Raw genomic sequence first — 18,562 nt, forward strand, 5'->3', positions numbered from 1 at the left:
CTTTACTTATATAGCACAATTCATACAATAAATGCAACTACACCACCCACAACCACCTCAAACTTAGCCATTGAAACTGCTTTCCCTAGGCTCATGAAAGGCCACCAATCAGACAGTAATTGTATATGTAGAATATTCGTATTGTAGTTTGCATCGTCCATTTACGGTAAAAAAGTGGGTGTGTAGGAGACTCCTTTCTAGAACAGGTGTGATTTCTAACTGCTGCAGCTGTGTGTCGGCAGACTTTAGGGGTGGAACGATTCGTTTGTGGGAAAACAGTAGGCCCCATGTAAGAGACCTGTCAAACTCACACATTTTAGTGGTATGTGGTTCTGCTTTACAGAGTTTAACCAACATCACCTTCTCAGCAAACTGAGCTGTGCCCGTTATCAGACGGCACAGCTGGTCCTGATTCAATGGTGACTAAACAGACAACTCAGAGGCTCTGATCAGTAATTATCTGGGTTCTGGTCCACAGCCAGCTGAGAGGAAAGCACAGGTCCAGGCCTCATTAGGAACTGAGACCACAGACATTCCTCCAGACAAAACCCCCACACACACACTAGTCGTCTAGTCTCTCTGCAGCTTGTCCTATTTAACATCCAGATCCAGGCTGCGTGGTGGACTCTGGCTTTAGTGTGCTTGCTGCTGCTGCTGTAGCTGGGGCTGGGCAGGAAAGGGTTAAGTGCTGCGCTCTATAAAAGCTGCTTTAGGAGTTTAAACCCATAGTCACTAGACTTGCCCAGGCAGGAGGTAGGAGTAGAAGCACGGCTGCTGACCTGAACCAGGTTTTAAGGCTCAGCGAGGTCAGCATCACACAGTTCTGGACAGCATGAGGTGCCTCCTGTTTACCTGCATGCTGCTTCTGTGGCTGGCAGCCGCCTCGGCCAGTGGGTCTGATCCCGATCCCCAGCTGAGACAAAGATCCACATCTGGCAGGCAGATGGACGGATACCTCAGCAGGGTTTTAGAACTACGAAGAGAAAAGGTGAGACTGTTCGCGTCACTTCTCTCCATTAGAAATATTCTCAAAAACTGTTGGAAACTGGGATTTATTTATCTGATTAAGCTGGCAGTTATGGTGAGTGTTTTGTTGTCATGTGGTGGTCACACCAAGTCTGATTCAGTGAAGCAAATCTGCAACAAAGTGCATGAATTTAAATCAAAATGAGAATATTATTTTCCTGTTAATTCCTCTCTGGAGGGTTGAGAAGGTGCTCATATTTCCTAGAAGGTGCAGACAAAACTGGACATTTTGCCTCTCATCTAAGGAGCTTCAGCGCTCCGAGCTCCATTTCAAAGCTCCTCACAAACCAAGAAAAGGTACCTTTGATTAGCCTCCAAACAGGAATAACAGTGTATGGGGAGCATAAATGCATAGCTGTTGATTTCAATGAATAATCAGAGTTCAGATGAACGACTCGTTCATCTGAACTGATTCCTCCTAACCCTAACCCAATCCCAAACCATCCGTGTGAATCCTTCTCAGCACTCCAAGAACACATCTGGTCTCTGTCACGCTCACACACACACACACACACACTCTTACACATACACACAGTCTTACACACACCTACACTTAAAACACTCACAAACGCACACACACAAACACACATACACAGTCTTACACACACCTACACTTAAAACACTCACAAATGCACACACACACACACACACACACACACACACACACACACACACACACACACACACACACACACACACACACACACACACACACGAAGTCCAGGTCGAGAGGAGCCGATGCTAGTGTGTGAGTGCTGTAGCGTACCAAAAGGCCAAGTGTAGCAGCTTCTTTCCATTAAAAACGCCGCTGTGGGTGAGTGGGCTTGGCTGTGACGCGTCTTCCAACAAACCATTCTGATTCTTCTTATTTTCTGAGTTGATTTATTTGTGGTTAAAATACATAGGTTGAGATGGAATGAATTGGTTTCTGTTATATATTAAATGGTTTAAAGTAACACGACGACGACGACGGTCAACAGAAAAGTTTTCAAGACAACCACTCACCAACGCAGTTGGACGCTCAGCTGACAGATAAGAACTCAGCGACCACGCCCCCCTGCCATCACCTGCAGCATGATGAAAAATTAAAACACCAACATTCAATTTGGCTCCTACAATACCGACCCCTAATTATTATACTTCAAATAATAATTACAAAACTCAAGTATCTCAGGTTATGTCAGTTCTAAATTTCAAACAAAACTATTTACATTTTAGTATTACATTCATCAATATGGTTACCTATAATTTCCTGGTAAATCTACGAAGCCAATATTCCATGAAGAAAATAAAACAAAACATTACGGTGAAACTTCAGTCCAAGTTCCTAAATGTTCTCCGTCTCCTGCAAAGGACAGACTTTGTTAATGGGTCTATTCAGGAATCCAATCTTTGTCTTGATCCGAAGATGATGAACAAATCCTTTTTTGTCTTCGATAGTCTCTTGAATTTTTCCAGTTTGCCAGGAATTCCGTGGCGCTGACTCATCAATGATGATCATGATGTCTCCAGGCATTAAGTTCCGTTGTGGGTTGAACCACTTCTGTCTTTGTTGTAGTTGTGGAAGATACTCTTTGATCCATCGCTTCCAGAATAGATCTGCCATATATTGGACTTGTTTCCATCTTCAACGTAAATACAGGTCTTCCTTGTGAAAACATCCTGGTGGAAGTGATGGTATCATTTTCAAGAGTAGCAGATGGTTAGTGGTCAATGCTGCAAGGTCATTCAGATCCGTAGAAGCTTTCGTAATGGGTTGATTGTTCAAAACAGCTTCAGCTTCACAGAGAACTGTCCTGAGACTCTCTTCGTCAAGATTTTGTAAGTTTAAGACGGAGTTGAGGACTCTTCTTACAGATCGTATAAGTCTCTCCCATACGCCGACATTGATGAGAACCAGTTGGTGGATGAAAAGTCCATTTTATGTTCTTTTGGAGAAGCGTATTGTGTATACGACTTCGATTCCATCCTTTTATCATTTCCTTTAGCTCACGATAGGCTCCAACAAAACTGGTGCCGTTGTCAGATCTTAGTCCTTTCACTTGACCTTGTCTGGCAATAAAACGGCGAAGGGCATTGATAAATGAATTTGTATCCAGTCATGATGCCATTTCTATGTGAATAGCTCTTGATGCCAAACATGTGAATATCACACCATAGCACTTTAAAATGGTTCATCCCCGCTTTACTGGAAAAGGTCCAAAATAATCAATTCCATCATAAGTGAAAGGTGGTTTATCAGGTGTTACCCTATATAAGGGCAAATCTGCCATCTGCTGGTGTCCTGGTGAAGCATTTATGCGTCGACACGCAACACATTTAGCTACAATTCTTCTGATTGGTATTGTAACACCTGGGATCCAGCACTTTTGCCGCACTTTGGAGAGCATATGATTGCGACCTCCATGACCCACCTCTTTATGAACATGTTGTAGGATTAGATTTGCAACGTGAGAGCTTTGGGCCAGAATCAAAGGATGTTTCATCTCATCTGGCATGGATGCTCTGTGTAATCGCCCACCAACTCACAATACACCTTCTTTCAAAATTGGATTGAGTTTGCGGATATGACTGGTTCTGTTAACATTGTTTTCTTTTGTTAAACAGGAAATTTCATCTCCAAAATCTTTCCTTTGGCAAAAGGAGATTATGGCAATTTCAGCATTGTCCAGTTCTTGAACTGTCAAATTGTTTATGAGCATAAGCTTTTCCTTTTTTGCTTGTCCATCATGTTTTTGTTCAGGAATATTATTGGCTTGCATTCTTCTTCTACTGTTGTATAAAAGCACTTCTTTAACTCTAAGGATCCATGCTACTGCTTGTTTGAAATTAGTCCAGGATGAGAAACATTGAATGAAATGAGAAACTGGTTCCATTTCTCTTGATGCTTGAGCAGCGTTCACAGTTGTCTTTATTTCTGCATCATGTGATGAGATCTCTTCAACTTCATCGGGGTTATGAGGCCACTCCTCTTGTGGTAACAGGAGAAATGAAGGTCCAGACAACCATGTATTTTTATTCTTTCGGAATGATGTAACTGTGGTACCTCGAGAAGCCAAATCTCCTGGGTTGCTTTCTGTTCTGATGTATCTCCATTGTTGAGCATTTGAAACCTTGGTGATCTCAGAAACTCTGTTGGCAACAAAGGTGCAGAATCGGGTTGTTTTATTGTTTATGTATTTTAGCACCGAGGTGCTATCAGTCCAAAATACTGAATCCATCAGTTCAATCTGGAGTTCCTTTTTCCACATCACATCCATTCTGCATGCTACAGTAGCAGCGATCAGTTCCATTTGTGAGATTGCAATCTGTTTCAACGAAGCCACACAAGATTTTCCCATGATGAATACACTGTGGGTTTGGTTCCGATCATCTTTAACAAGTAAATATGTTACTGTTCCGTAGCCATCCTCAGATGCATCCGCAAAATGATGTAGCTGAGCAGACTTCAGTGTTCCAAAACTGTTTGGTTTAAAACAGCGATTAACTTGAAAATCATCCAACCTCGGGAGCTCTTGTAGCCAAAGAGTCCACTCCTGCATGACTGTCTCAGATCGTCCCATCCAATCTTTCTTCGACACAAATTTTGTAAGATCTTTTTGGCAATCAATATCACAAGTGCCAACAGTCCAAGGGGGTCATGAACAGAGCTTACTGCAGAAAGAATTCCATGTCGTGTTAATGGTAAAGCTTTCAAAACGATTTTGAACTTGAAAGCATCAGGTTCAACACACCATTGAACACCCAAAACTCTTTCTACTGGAAGCTTGTCGTTGGTTAAGTCAAAATCCTTTATTTCTTTTGCTCTGTAAGCTTCAGGTATTGCAACCAATACATCCCGACTGTTGCTTATCCACTTATTCAGCAGAAAGCCTCCTTTCAAGCATATTGCACTGAGTTCATAATAGAGAGCTTTTGCTTCCTCTTCAGAAGCTGCGGAGACCAGGCAGTCGTCAACATAAAAGTAGTTTAAGATTATACTCACTGCTTGAGGGCTGAATTGTGGTCCATGATCTTCAGCACATTTTCTTAGTGCAAAATTTGCACAACTGGGAGATGATGTTGCTCCAAAAACATGTACTGTCATTCTGTATTCGACCATGTTTTGAGTATAATCTCCTCCGGGCCGCCACAAGAATCTTAACAAGTCTCTGTCCTCTTCTGGTACCTTTACCTGACAGAACATTGATTTAATGTCTGCAGCATTAACGACAGGTTCTTTACGAAATCTTGTCAGAACTCTGATCAATGTGCTGGTTAAGTCAGGCCCCTGTAAGAGCTGGCTATTCAGCGCCACTCCATTGTACTTGGCCCCACAGAACACCACCCTGAGTTCTTTCTTTTGCGTATGGAGTACACCATGGTGAGGTAGGTACCATTTTCTGCAATCGTTGCGTTCCAGATTGTCTTCTGGTACCTTTTCTGCACAACCTTTGGAGATTGTGTCAGACATGAAGTTATTGTAGTCTTGAAGAAAAGTTGAGTTCGTTATAAACTTTCTTTTCAGATTTTGAAGACGTTGTTCTGCAACAGCTCTATTATGTGGCATGCAGAATTTTGAATCTTTAAATGGGAGTCCGATTTGATAATGTCCATCTTGCAACTTGGCATTGTTAGAAACCTTGTCCAGAAATTGCTGACCTTCTTTGGAAGGTTCTTTTTCGTCTCTGGCACATTCTGGAAAATCTGTTTTGAATTGCAGATTCCAGAGTTCATCAAGCTTCTCCACAGATATCCTATTGACGCTTATCTGTGGTTCCTCTTCGGTTTGTGTTTCACCCAAAGGTCCATTAACTGTCCAGCCAAATGCAGTTTTAACAGCATATGGTCCATCTCCAACACTTTTGACCACATCTAGCAGTTCTAGAACTTTAGGCACATTCGAGCCAATCAGCAAATTAATTTCTGAGTCGATTTCATGTAGATGTACTGACTTCAAATATGACCACTGTTTTATGTCACTTTCATTTGGAATAGTTTCTTTATTCACGGGCATAGCCCTCTGGGTATAAAGAATAGGAAGATCACAAAATTCATCGTCTTCCAGTCCAACAACTTCCACATTTGAAAAAATATGTGTTTCAACAATGTTCTTTTGTCCCATGGTTCTTAACAGAATGTTGAACTTTCTTCCTTGATGATTTAGCTCATTCATCAGCTTGGTCAAGAAATGCATAGGTATTCAGTGTCACATTTCCTTTTTTAGATTTAACCCCCACAGGTACTATTGACAGTTTGATTTTATCTCTACCGGCCCCAGTAAGAGCACTTGTCTGAATAGAGACTACAGCACGTTCACCAGCTTGTTCCATAGTTCCTTCTTGTTGTTTGTTGTCCTTTTTTGATGTATGTGTAGCATTTGAGGATGTTTTAAACCACGTGTTTTGCAGTTTAAGCGCCTTCTGCAGTCCTTACTAATGTGACCTTTACAAAGACATCCAAAACAGACACCATTTGTTTTTAGAAAAGTGATTTTATCTTTGTGTGCTGTACTTTCAAACTTTCAACACTTCTAGAAGATGGTCTCCTTTACAAAACAAGCAATTCATTAGCTCTGTGGCGTTTTTTATTTTCTTGTCCTCGTCATTTTTCTTTTCAGCTGCTGTCACAGAAGTTGCAAAACGTCTTCAGACGGCTTTGTTTGGCGGAAACAGCTGTTCTTCAGCACAAACCAATACGCACAGCCTGCTGCATCACGAGGCAAGATTCACAGCAGCTTCCTCCAGCATTTGCTCTTCCGCATCCGCACATCACACCCCAGTAATGTCCTCAATGGACAAGCGGTGACTTTCAAACTGTGTTCATAATGATCAACTATTACACAGAGTAAATCAGTGTCCTACCGCTTCAGACGGGGGCGTTGCGCTGCTTTCCATTCATGACGGCAGATCAGCTGATCCATTTCCAGTGCCTGAGTGCGGCCGCTTCCAAACTCCTTCCAAAGGCGATAATCCTCCGATCCACAAAGTCGTCCCTCCACACAGTCCTTCCTCACAATCTTCTTCTTGTTTGATGCATGGAGCAACTTTTCTGTTGACTAAGTGTAGCAGCTTCTTTCCATTAAAAACGCTGCTGTGGGTGAGTGGCCTTGGCTGTGAAGCGTCTTCCAACAAACCATTCTGATTCTTCTTATTTTTTGAGTTGATTTATTTGTGGTTAAAATAAATATGTTGAGATGGAATGAATTGGCTTCTGTTATATATTAAATGGTTTAAAGTAACACGACAACGGTCAACAGAAAAGTTTTCAAGAGTACCGCTCACCAAGGCAGTTGGACGCTCAACTGATAGGTAAGAACTCGGCAACCACGCCCCCCACCATCACCTGCAGCACGATGAAAAATTAAAACACCTGCGCCATAATATTAAACAAAAAAACATTCAATTTGTCTCCTACACCAAATATTTAATCAAAATTACCAAAAGTGAACTTTTAACTTGTGGGCCCAAACTACTTCTTCATACGGGTCAATCTGACACCGTAGTGCTGATTCGATGAGATGATCTGGTGAGCCACATCACGTCTGTCTGGTCTCCAAACCAGAAAAGCACTGCTCATTGACCTTGTTACCAAATAAGGGAGCCATAATAAATCCTTCTTCTAGCTTCTGTATCTTAGCTGGAAAGCCAAGGTCTCGTGCAGAAGACAAGACTTTTACTCTCAGAATAAAGCTTATCTTTCTTGTCGTAAATTACCTTTTTTTAAACCTCATATTCTGATGAATGAACAATTTGTTTAAATCCAAAGAGTTTGATTAATGTGTCCTATACTTTACATTGTGGGTTAAAATTAATGTTTTTCCTGTAATGATTCATTTCAGATCTTAAACTACATCAGATCAGTAATTGTTGATTCTAGTAATTTAATCTATCAGTATGAACACAATTATATCACAATATTATTATGAATGTTTAACATTTTTGCTCCATATAACTATTAACACTTTCACTTCACACTAAAGCCTGGTTCATGCTTCTCCGTCAGCTCCGCACGGGACAGACATGCACGGACTGACGGAAGCCTTTTGCTCTCATACTTCTCCGTCTCCTGGAGAGTGTTGCAAAGGAATTGCCCGGCAGGACAACAGAGGGCGTAGCGCTGTTCTGTGGTATCCTGTCATGTATCCGGTCCAAGATAGTGTGTTTATATTATGTTTTTTGTACATAAGAGACTTTTTAACACAGACAAATTTGTCTTTCATTCTCCTCCACCTCTTCATGCGCTCGCCACCTCCAAACCCACGTTTCCTGTCATTTCCGTCCACAAATAAAACGCTTGCTGCGCATCTTTTCACTCCTCCAGTCACGGGAATTAAACATTCATATTTTTAGAGTTTTTTCGCGAGGTTTTCTTCAAGCTTCTCTGTGTCTGCTGCTAGTTATCCTCGGCTCTCTTTATGTTTTTGAGGGCGCAATGGCGGCGCTGTAACAACAGCGGCGTCCTGACCAATCACAAGCTTGCGTTGTCCGTCTCGACTGACGGATGTTTAGAAAAGAGAGCTCGACTCCGTCCGTCCTTGCGGAGCTCTCCGGCAGGCACGCAAGGACGTTGCGTGTCTCCGCACTGACGCAGACGGAGAAGCATGAATCAGGCTTAAGAGTTAACCTCTTTGAGTATCTGAGTGAGGGAGTGATTCTATGAGGTCTTTGGCAACGCCTTTAAACTTGTCGAATTGTGATTAGTCCAAATTTGTCAACAAAATTAAATAAAAACAGCAATCACTTCCTGATCTAGTCAGTTCTCCAGACACCTCCCGATTAGGCCGATCAGGTGAGCAAGTAATGTCTTTGGAGGTGAAGTCAAGAGCTATAACCAAAGTAAACATTGGTGTAGCCTACGCTAGTGTGAGGGAGCTAAAGGACGCTACAAAATCACAGACTGATGATGACCTGGCTTTATTGCTACTAGAATTGTCGTCGTCGTCGTCGTCTTCCTCCGCTTATCCGGGTCCGGGTCGCGGGGGCAGCATCCCAACTAGGGAGCTCCAGGCCGTCCTCTCCCCGGCCTTGTCCACCAGCTCCTCCGGCAGGACCCCAAGGCGTTCCCGGACCAGATTGGAGATGTAACCTCTCCAACGTGTCCTGGGTCGACCCGGGGGCCTTCTGCCGGCAGGACATGCCCGAAACACCTCCCCGGGGAGGCGTCCAGGAGGCATCCTGACCAGATGCCCAAACCACCTCAACTGGCTCCTTTCGATCCGGAGGAGCAGCGGTTCTACTCCGAGTCCCTCCCGAATGTCCGAGCTCCTCACCCTATCTCTAAGGCTGAGCCCGGCCACCCTATGGAGGAAACTCATTTCGGCCGCTTGTATCCGCGATCTCGTTCTTTCGGTCATTACCCAAAGCTCATGACCATAGGTGAGGATTGGGATGTAGATCGACCGGTAAATCGAGAGCCTGGCTTTCTGGCTCAGCTCCCTCTTCCCCACGACAGATCGGCTCAGCGTCCGCATCACTGCAGACGCCGAACCAATCCGCCTGTCGATCTCCCGATCCCTCCTACCCTCACTCGTGAACAAGACCCCGAGATACTTAAACTCCTCCACTTGAGGTAGGACCTCTCCCCCGACCCGGAGTTGGCAAGCCACCCTTTCCCGGTACTAGAATTGTAAGTAATAATATTTTTGTCCAACAGTGTGAATCTTTTAACTTCATGGTTTATTTCAGTATTCGTTGGCTCATGTTAGCATTAGCTTGTTGGTAGTGTTGGCTACAGCAGTTCCTCCACTTTCAACCAATAGGGCGGAGGAGCAGGAAACTGTCCTGTTACCGTTTCTGTCATTTAAAATCGGAGGCAACAGAACACATTTCAGACCCCAAAATGTCTTCCCAGCAGACAACCAGTATCAGAAAGTCTTTAAAAAAATCAAAGACCCAGACCCAGACCTGATAGGTGCTCCATCATTAGTTTTAAGCTAACATCTGTCAGGGACTTACCTTGTTACAAAGTTAAAATCCTTTCTTGTCCATCAAACTTTAGTGTTTTATTAAGGCAGAACCAGATTGGCTGGTACAAAAAAAACCTAAAGTTTCAGTCTGAATAGGTTGTGCTGTATGAAGACAGAACCTGCTAACCCTGGCAGTGGGACTAACAAGCCTTATCAATTAGCTATGGTTGGCACTGTCTGTCTTCAGACATGTTAGCTGTGTCCTCCAGAACAGCTAGGAGCTGAGTGTGACATCAGGCTGGACTACTGATATTTGTAAAGAAGACACCCAGAGCAACATGAGTCTTCAGTTTCACGAGGTTAAAGAAACCAGCACTGAATAAAAATGGCTAAATTTCTCTTGAATCCACACCAGCCTGCGTGCAACAACTCGTCCCAGTAGACTGAACTCATTAGTCCCTTAATCACACGTTTGTGAAACCACGAGCTGATGTGGAAAATCCATCTCTTCCTCAGAGCCGAACAGTCTGAATACTCCGAGATCATTCATGCCCTGCGAGATGACAAACTATTGTTCAAATCCCGGTCTTTAATCTGAAGTAATAAACGTTCATTTATTTAATCTGTGCAGGACACTGGAAAACAAATTTGAGCAAATTTCTACACAGTTGGTTTCATTTTGGCATTTTCGTAACAGACTCAGATATATTAGATATTTATTCATATTTCTAAGTCTGACCTTCTGATTCCTTCAGAATCCTTGTTTAGATCCAATAAGCCGCATGGAAGAATTACTGGACTTTTACTTTTCTTCCTACAGAGGTCGCTCCCTCCTGCTGATGAGCCTGATGGTGGCCCAGACGCAAGCGACAGAGTTGGTAAGTTAAACACCAGCAACAGCTGACAGGCAAGAAAGTCCCAGCAACTGCTTTGGTTTGAGGTGGTTAAGGATTCCTGAGATCAAGGAACAAAGTTATAAGCTTGACTTGAGGTCTTACAGCACCAAAAGCTTGTAACAAAAATTCAAATCGTTAATTTAACAGGGACATTGCAGTCCAACATAGCACGATGTAGTTAAAGTTGATGCGACGCATTAGAGTTTATAGCTAGTGCTAGTGTTCAACTTCTGGCCCTGGATGGGTTCTTCTTTTCACAAAAAAAATAAATAAATAATAATAATAGGGCTGCACAATATATCACAAATATATCGTTCTCGTGATATCAGCATGCACAATATGCATATAGCAAAGAACAGATGAATATCGCAATGAATGGTCAGCTCAAATGTTTGCCACACATAATACATTCTTTCAGTCAAACGGAAGCATGATGTTTTTTAACCATTAAAATAGAGCTCTTCAACCAATTGGCCAATTGGGTGGGTTCTCATAGGTTAGATGCCCCCCCACCCCACCCCCGCTCTTTGTGCTGATTCTGCTTTTCCCGGGATCCACTGATTGCCTTTTCTTGTTCATTTTCTTTTCCCTTTCCTCACATCTTTTGCTTTTCTCATTTTTATGATTTTTTTGTCATTTATTTATTTCTTTGTTGTTGATTATTTTTGTTCATGAGTTAAGTTTTTATTTATCGCAACTAATATCATCATCTCAATAGTAATCACTGTTATCGCATATCGCAGGTTTTCCTAATATCGTGCGGCCCTAAAAAAATATAAAAATTCACAACAAATAAACACCCACACTACCCAACGTCCAACATTCACTCATTCACATGTAAAACCAGTGCTAACTACGAATGGGTACAATTTTGGTTTTGTTTTAGCCAACACCTAAGCCTTAGAAGTGAACGTCTTTAGTTCGTTTGGTACTGACTTCCAAAATTTAGTACTTCTGTAAAAGTTGAACAAAAAACGTCCTGCTACAACGCAGGACCTGGTATTTGTTACTTATGGAACCTTTGGTGACTCTATTGCCATTTTGTCTCTGAGTAAATGAACTAACAGGCTCATGTTCTAGATTATAGGTGCATTTAAATATTTGCTTGTGAAAGCATAGCCTGTGGAAGCTTTCAAAACTTAGCAATCTGTACTTTTTGAGACTATTGCAATGATGTTAGCAAATTGAGTTTCATCCATAATATTTATTGTTTAATTAAACAGGGAACCAATGAGCTTTATGACTGAAGATATGGTGTGGTGGGACATCATGATAGATGTGAGAATATCCTAGTATGCATGTACAAAAGGGTGACCTCTGTCACGTTGCGGGTTAGGAGGAGGTTAGGACCCAAGATGCAGAAAACACCAGATGACACTATGCACGAGCGGTTATAAAAGTAAAATCCTTTTAATTTAGGATGAGGAACCAAAAATCCAAAAGGGCAGGAAGCCAAAAACCAAAGTCCTGAAACCCAGGAGAACGAAAGCTCACATAGAGCACAAACGAAGAGACGAGGCACAAAAGCTCACATAGAGCACAAAACAACGCTGACACAAAACAATGGACCGACAAGACATTGAGACACAGACAGGGTTTTACACACTGGGGCATGATGGGAGGCAGATGGGCTGCAGGTGTGTGGGGAGAGAACCAGGTGAAAGCAATTAACTAATCAGGGAGGAAACTAACATGACCTAAGAATAAAACCTAAAGACAAGAAAAACTGCAACATAACTAATATTCTAAAGGGAAGGAAAACTACAAACACCGGTGGGAAAAACACACTAAAGAGACTAATAAAATCAAAAGCTGAAACTATAAAAACTGCAGAGGGGTGACTGGGGAAAACTGAAGGAACACAGGACCTGGGAGAGATGATCTGGGGGGCTGTAGATCTGGGAACACATGAGGAAGACGTAGACAATGACACAAGAGGGCGCTAGGATACACAACAGGAGAGCCTAGAGACGAATAGAGAACACAAGGAGACATGAGGGGAGACGCAGACGCAGACCATGACAACCTCATTTGGGATGCAATGTAAAACCTTACATTGACGGTCGCATTGATTGACCTTACATGTAACATTGCTTTTTGTGCTGTCCTTGTTCAATAAACCCAAATTATAAATATACCGACTGGTAAACTTAAAGATATTCAAATGACTTTTATAGTTGCTGAAAATTTCTTCATGGATTTGGGATGAAGAACCAATCCAGGATGTTTACATTCTATTGCAGATTGAATGAATTTAGTTTAGCAGATTAATTTAAAAGCTTTGAGCAGCATTTTTTCTGATCGAAAAGCACATTAATACCACCTTGGTTAAGTTGGGCACCACATGACTGCATGAGCCATTGACTCACCTCAGCCATACAAGCAGACAAAATACCTGTTGCTTTCTCTGGAGACTATGCAGGTGCATGAAAAACTGTTCCTCCTTGTGACATTGCTCCAGTGCCTTGTGGCTATGAAATAACAAGTGAGAAGGCCAGTGCTCTGTGCGGGTGGGCAGTTTTTCCAAATCTCCTCCAGCACCTGGTTTCTGCTGCTCCACTGAAATATCCTGCTGCTCCCACGTAAATAGGACTGGATTAAGGAGCATGACCCCACCAAAAGAGTAACCACCAGAAGTACTTCTGATGCATGTGCACAGTCCTGCTGAGATGTTACCTTGTCAAGTCAAACTTGAGGAATTTGGGTGTTATGTTGGTGAAGGTTCTCAGTCATCCAGGTCATGGTAATTCAAAGGGTTCACATGAAGGCAACTAGACTTATTTGGCTTCTTGAAGATGTTTCCCTTCTCATCTAAGGAGCTTTGTCAATTCTACCTGGAATATGGGAGAGTCAAGCTTATAAGCTAAATAAGTATGTTAAATAGAATGTTCGTACGAACGACCAAAATTCTCCTTTATGAAACATGTGGTGGCCTCTCTTAAGCATGTTCCTCCACAATTGACTGTCAATAAATCCCATCTGTGCATACCCAGGTGCTTGTGTCCATTCACAGCCATTTACATACAGAAACATCCTCAATTAACCACGTCCTCGAAAGCTCCTGGGACTGAAAGTAACAGACTGAATGCCCCCCATCATTTCTTTTGTTGTTCTCTATAGCAAACAAATGAGTGTGTGTGTTGTGTGTGTGTGTGTGTGTGTGTGTGTGTGTGTGTGTGTGTGTGTGTGTGTGTGTGTGTGTGTGTGTGTGTGTGTGTGTGTTGCAGACCTTCCCACATGCCTGAAGTGTGTGTGTCTGTCTCGCTCGGTTTACTGTGAGGACGTCAGTCCAGACATGACCAAAGTTCCCCCTCTGCCAAAAGAAACTTCTTACCTGTATGCACGCTTCAACAAGATCAGAAAGATCAGCAGGAATGACTTTGGAGACACCGGTAGGTCTGAGATGTTTGGGACTGCTGGTTGACAGCAGGAGGTGGCATTTAAACTACAACTACGTTATCTGTCAACAGTGACTCTGAAGAGGATCGACCTAACCGGGAACATGATCTCAGAGATCGATGATGGTGCTTTCTCTAAGCTAACACTTCTGGAGGAACTGTCTCTGGCTGAGAACAAACTGGTCAAACTTCCAACACTTCCAGCCAAACTCACATCCTTTAATGCAAACAGCAACCTCCTGAAAACCAAGGGTGTAAAGGCCACCATCTTCACGGTATGTCACCACCAGCTATCAGGGAACACTCATGTTTCTCCATGTAACGGCATGAAGGTTCTCTGATTTGAGCCAAAGGTCACATTTGCCCAGCTGGGTCAAACTGGGTCAAACGGTACTTTGAATCCACAGATTAAACCCAAGGAGCCACAATGTCTAGCCAAGATCATAACACCAGTATCCGCTGTTCCGTCCCAAGAAGGACACTTCAAGCCACGATGATAATAATTAAATAATAATTAATAATTCATGACTTTATTACAGTTTAAATAATCATTAATACATGATCACTTGGTTCAGATATAAAGGTATCTTAATTACATGAAATGGATTATTATGCTTTGGGTATTATAATGATAATTATTATAATGATTAAAGATGTGTTCAGCAAAGAAGACCTTCACCCTGTTCAGCCAACACAGAGTTCAGATAAACAATAACTGCATCACATGTTTTTTGACGCATGACCAAGCTTTCTTCCGGAGAGAGTGGGAGTGGTTCTGAGAGAGTTTGGTAAAGACTAACCATCACAGATTTCACGTCCAGTTCTGAACAAGACATCATCCTGAGGAGCCAGGGACGGCCGCCCTGACCTCTGCCTGCTGTTCTGTCACGCCGACAAGAATGGCTAAAGAACAAACGAAACTAACGAGCTAACGCAAGACTCTCCAAGAGTCATTTGATTTCTGAAGTTAAGACGGTAACGGGCATCTGCCAAATGCTTCGTACAGCCGTGTACCCGGCTACCACTCTGGACCAGAGCATCGGACACTCGCATCTTTCTGCCAGCCCCGAGTGACATCTTGGATGAACCCATCCTCCGATCTCCGGATCCACATGAGGGTCAGCCCTGTTTGGGTGAGGTAGAACACAACAGATGACGTTTGATGCTGTTTTCTCTCAAAATAACTCAGTTATCCGTAAAACATCATTTTCACCAGATCGCTTCCATTCCCTCTGAAAGAAACCTTCTGAGAACTTCATTCACGCATTCCAAAACTCACCATTCTCATTTTTAGTTCCATCCAACACAGGTTTGCTTTTAAACAAGTTTAATATCAAAGCTGTTGAGAATTGTCATTAAAATTGCCATCCATGAATTGTCATTTTTATAATTGTCGCTTCAAATTTTCAGTTTAAAATTATTAGTAATAAATTTCTTCATTTTTAAACTTGCCTCATTATTGAAACGAAACACAGAAAAGGGTTGCATTTTCAGTTTATCTAATGAAAAGAATCTTACTGAATCTTCTGTTTAATAAATAAACTTTTGCTATTAATTTAAGTATCTTAAATTAATTTTCACACCATTACAACCACTTAACTATTCCACAGAGCAAAGCTGACGTGTCTCAGACCAGCACACACAAAAGAATCCAATCAAACCATAAATAACCCAATATAGGGCTGGGCAAAAAAACTGAAAATGCATCATTATCAAAATTTCTGACTTTTATCAAGATCATTTTTCCAACGTCAATAAATTTGATAATTAAAAAAAGAAAAGGCTTGTAGGTTGGCAGCGTTCATGTCCCTTTAAGAAGCGGTACCACCTTGAGTCAAAAATGTAACTCAACATAATACATGTGACCGCCCCATCTAGTGGACAACTGTTGTTTCTGCACATACCTGCAGTTATCGTCCATTTATCGTTATCAAGGTTAAATCCTCAATATATCGTGATATTGATTTTAGGCTATATCACCCAGCCCTTACTCAACTAATGATGCATCTTGGTAATAAAGCCTCTACTGGTGGAAAACCTGACTATTCCGTTTTTCTAGGAACAAACACCCACGTGGGTGGTAGATCCATGGAACCAAAAACACAGCTGAAGATCTGGGTACCGTCATGTCCAGTTTCCTGTCACAGAACATAGAAAAAACTAAGAACAAACCAAACCCAAATTTAGAAACTACAGATTTGAATAAAACATGTTTTTTCCACTGATTTTAACTGCCAAATGATTAAAGCGGGACAACCTGTGAATGTAAACTGAGCTCATGAGGAACAGGAGTTTATCTGATTTATTTTTATCTCATTTTTTCCACCACAGAAGCTAACCAACCTGGCTAACCTGTACCTGGCTGACAACCAGCTGGATGCTGTTCCACACATTCCAGAGAGTGTTCGAATCCTACACTTACAGGTTTGGATAATTTATTCGTGGTCCTGCATTTTGGTAGCCTGGCCTGCCAGACTCGTCCTCTGGTTAATTCTGCACAGAGAGAGAGTCTGGTAACTCACAGGCAGAGAGGCACATGAGGGGCGGGACTAGGCAGCTCAAAAATAACCAATCAGAAAAAAGACAGAAACGCTGACTGTACCATGCAATGCTGTAGTTTTTTTTAGAGATAAAAGGCATCTGACTACGGCGCCAACATCTTTTATTTTTTTAGAAGAAATGGTTTTAGCGCTTCTACTTGTTGTGGTTTTAAAGACATTCAAGTCCTTTAGACCAGAGGAAAGAGCCGCAGCGAACTCCGCTTCAGCTGCCATGTTTATGACAAACTGGTCGTTGTGGTGTGTGACGTACACTGCTCAGCGCTGATTGGCTCGGTTAGCATTCTCAGGGGGCAGAGTTATTTGAATAGGAGAGTTCCCAGACCCTTTCTCTGTGCAGAATTAAACAGAGGATGAGTCTGGCAGGCCAGGCTAAAATTTTGGAGCGCTTGGCCTTAATTTATTGTAATTTTTTCATGGAAAAAAACAGCCTGAAACTACTTTGGCTTCATACATGCATTTTCCTGCCTTAGCTGTTACTTTCCTTCAGCTCAGTAAATTTTTGCTAAGCTGTTGCATTCAGCTGGATTGGGTTGTTGCTACACCGTTGCTGAGTGGGACATGATGGCGTGAATCTGCAGTCTTTAGATCTGCAGCTGTGCACCATTATGGAATTCACAAGGGGGGAGGCGGGACTTCATTGAATCCAAGCGTCTGGGTTAAAGGAATGAGTCATAGAATGTGTGTTGTGTGTGTGTATATATATATATATGTGTGTGTGTGTGTGTATACACACCTATTGTTGCTCTGGAAGGGGTAAAATAGCATGATACAAGTCCTTTAAACGAACTAATCTGATTCTGGTACAGCTTTCTCTGTATAACCAGATTTCATTGTAGTTCTGTTCTTTTTTAGCTAGTTTTTACGTTTCTCACCATATGTTTATGAACTACAGAACAACAACATCACTGATGTCAACAAAGACACCTTCTGCAAGTCCAACGACACCTACTATCTCAGACTCAGTCTCTCTGAAGTGCGAATGGACGGGAATCCAGTGGAGCTGTCCAAGTTCCCCGACAGCTTCACCTGTATGAAGATTCTGCCAGTTGGACGGTATCGTTGATGAGGAACAGACTGTACCATGGCTGGCAGAACTGTTTCCCTGGGTGGAAGTAATGAGCATTACTGTGACATTCTGGACTTCTGGGAGCTGGTCCCACTGACCACAGGAATAAAGGTTTTAGTGTTTTTACCTTCACTACAACTGACAGCTGGTTTCTGGTCAAACAGGAGATGATTTACTGGACTGAAGAATTGAACTGATCTAAGTATGTGTACATTCAGCAGCTAGCGTCAGAACCATTTGAATTAATCCTGATTTGCCCCAGTTCGTTTCCCTTACCATTTTAACTGAAATGCCTTAATTTCAGTCAAAGGAAAGTGCTTTTATATCCTTTGTGGTAAAGAACCTTTTATTTTTTTAATCGAAACATCTTCTCCAAACCCAATCAGCCAGATAGTGTTCTGCTGTGTTGAGGAGCCTCTCGGCATTTGAGAGCAGCACTGAGCCATTGACCAGTTTCTACTAATGCTTGGAGCCGTAATGCTTTTGGTATCACCAACAAGTGTTGGGACCAAACATGGAAATGCTCTCTTAAAAATGCAAAACACAGCAAGCAGTTGCTCTTGTTTCTTAAGTTCAGCAGAGAGGTAAACCTTAAAAATATCCTCAACGTTTAAACACAGCTGAGATTATTTAATTATTAACGTCTCAAACCCAATCCCTCCACGGTGGGACCTAAAAGTGCTTACACCTTCTCAGCCTTTAATGGCCGCTGCTCCATCAGTGCTAAT

General features: G+C 42.2%; 2 protein-coding genes across 6 annotated transcripts in view; one reads left to right on the forward strand and one right to left on the reverse strand.

The window, feature by feature from the left end:
* cenpp (centromere protein P) overlaps window positions 1-18,562 on the reverse strand; it is a 125,940-nt gene that overhangs the window by 72,677 nt on the left and 34,701 nt on the right. The window lies entirely within an intron of this gene.
* On the forward strand, window positions 608-18,244 carry ogna (osteoglycin, paralog a). Its single transcript, XM_015958291.3, has 6 exons — window positions 608-988; window positions 10,734-10,791; window positions 14,037-14,201; window positions 14,280-14,482; window positions 16,539-16,631; window positions 17,661-18,244. Exons 1-6 carry the CDS (start codon window positions 833-835, stop codon window positions 17,829-17,831), a joined length of 846 nt encoding a protein of 281 aa, XP_015813777.3. The 5' UTR covers window positions 608-832; the 3' UTR covers window positions 17,832-18,244.

This window comes from Nothobranchius furzeri, chromosome 3 (genome assembly GCF_043380555.1).
Source record: "Nothobranchius furzeri strain GRZ-AD chromosome 3, NfurGRZ-RIMD1, whole genome shotgun sequence".
Classification (NCBI taxonomy): Eukaryota; Metazoa; Chordata; class Actinopteri; order Cyprinodontiformes; family Nothobranchiidae; genus Nothobranchius; species Nothobranchius furzeri.

Bases quoted from the DNA above. Each gene is read 5' to 3' on its own strand.
- ogna (XM_015958291.3), top strand. From the start codon at position 833: ATGAGGTGCCTCCTGTTTACCTGCATGCTGCTTCTGTGGCTGGCAGCC. The intron at 989-10,733 runs GTGAGACTGTTC...TTCTTCCTACAG, and splicing joins TAGAACTACGAAGAGAAAAG to AGGTCGCTCCCTCCTGCTGA. The intron at 10,792-14,036 runs GTAAGTTAAACA...TGTGTGTTGCAG, and splicing joins AGACGCAAGCGACAGAGTTG to ACCTTCCCACATGCCTGAAG.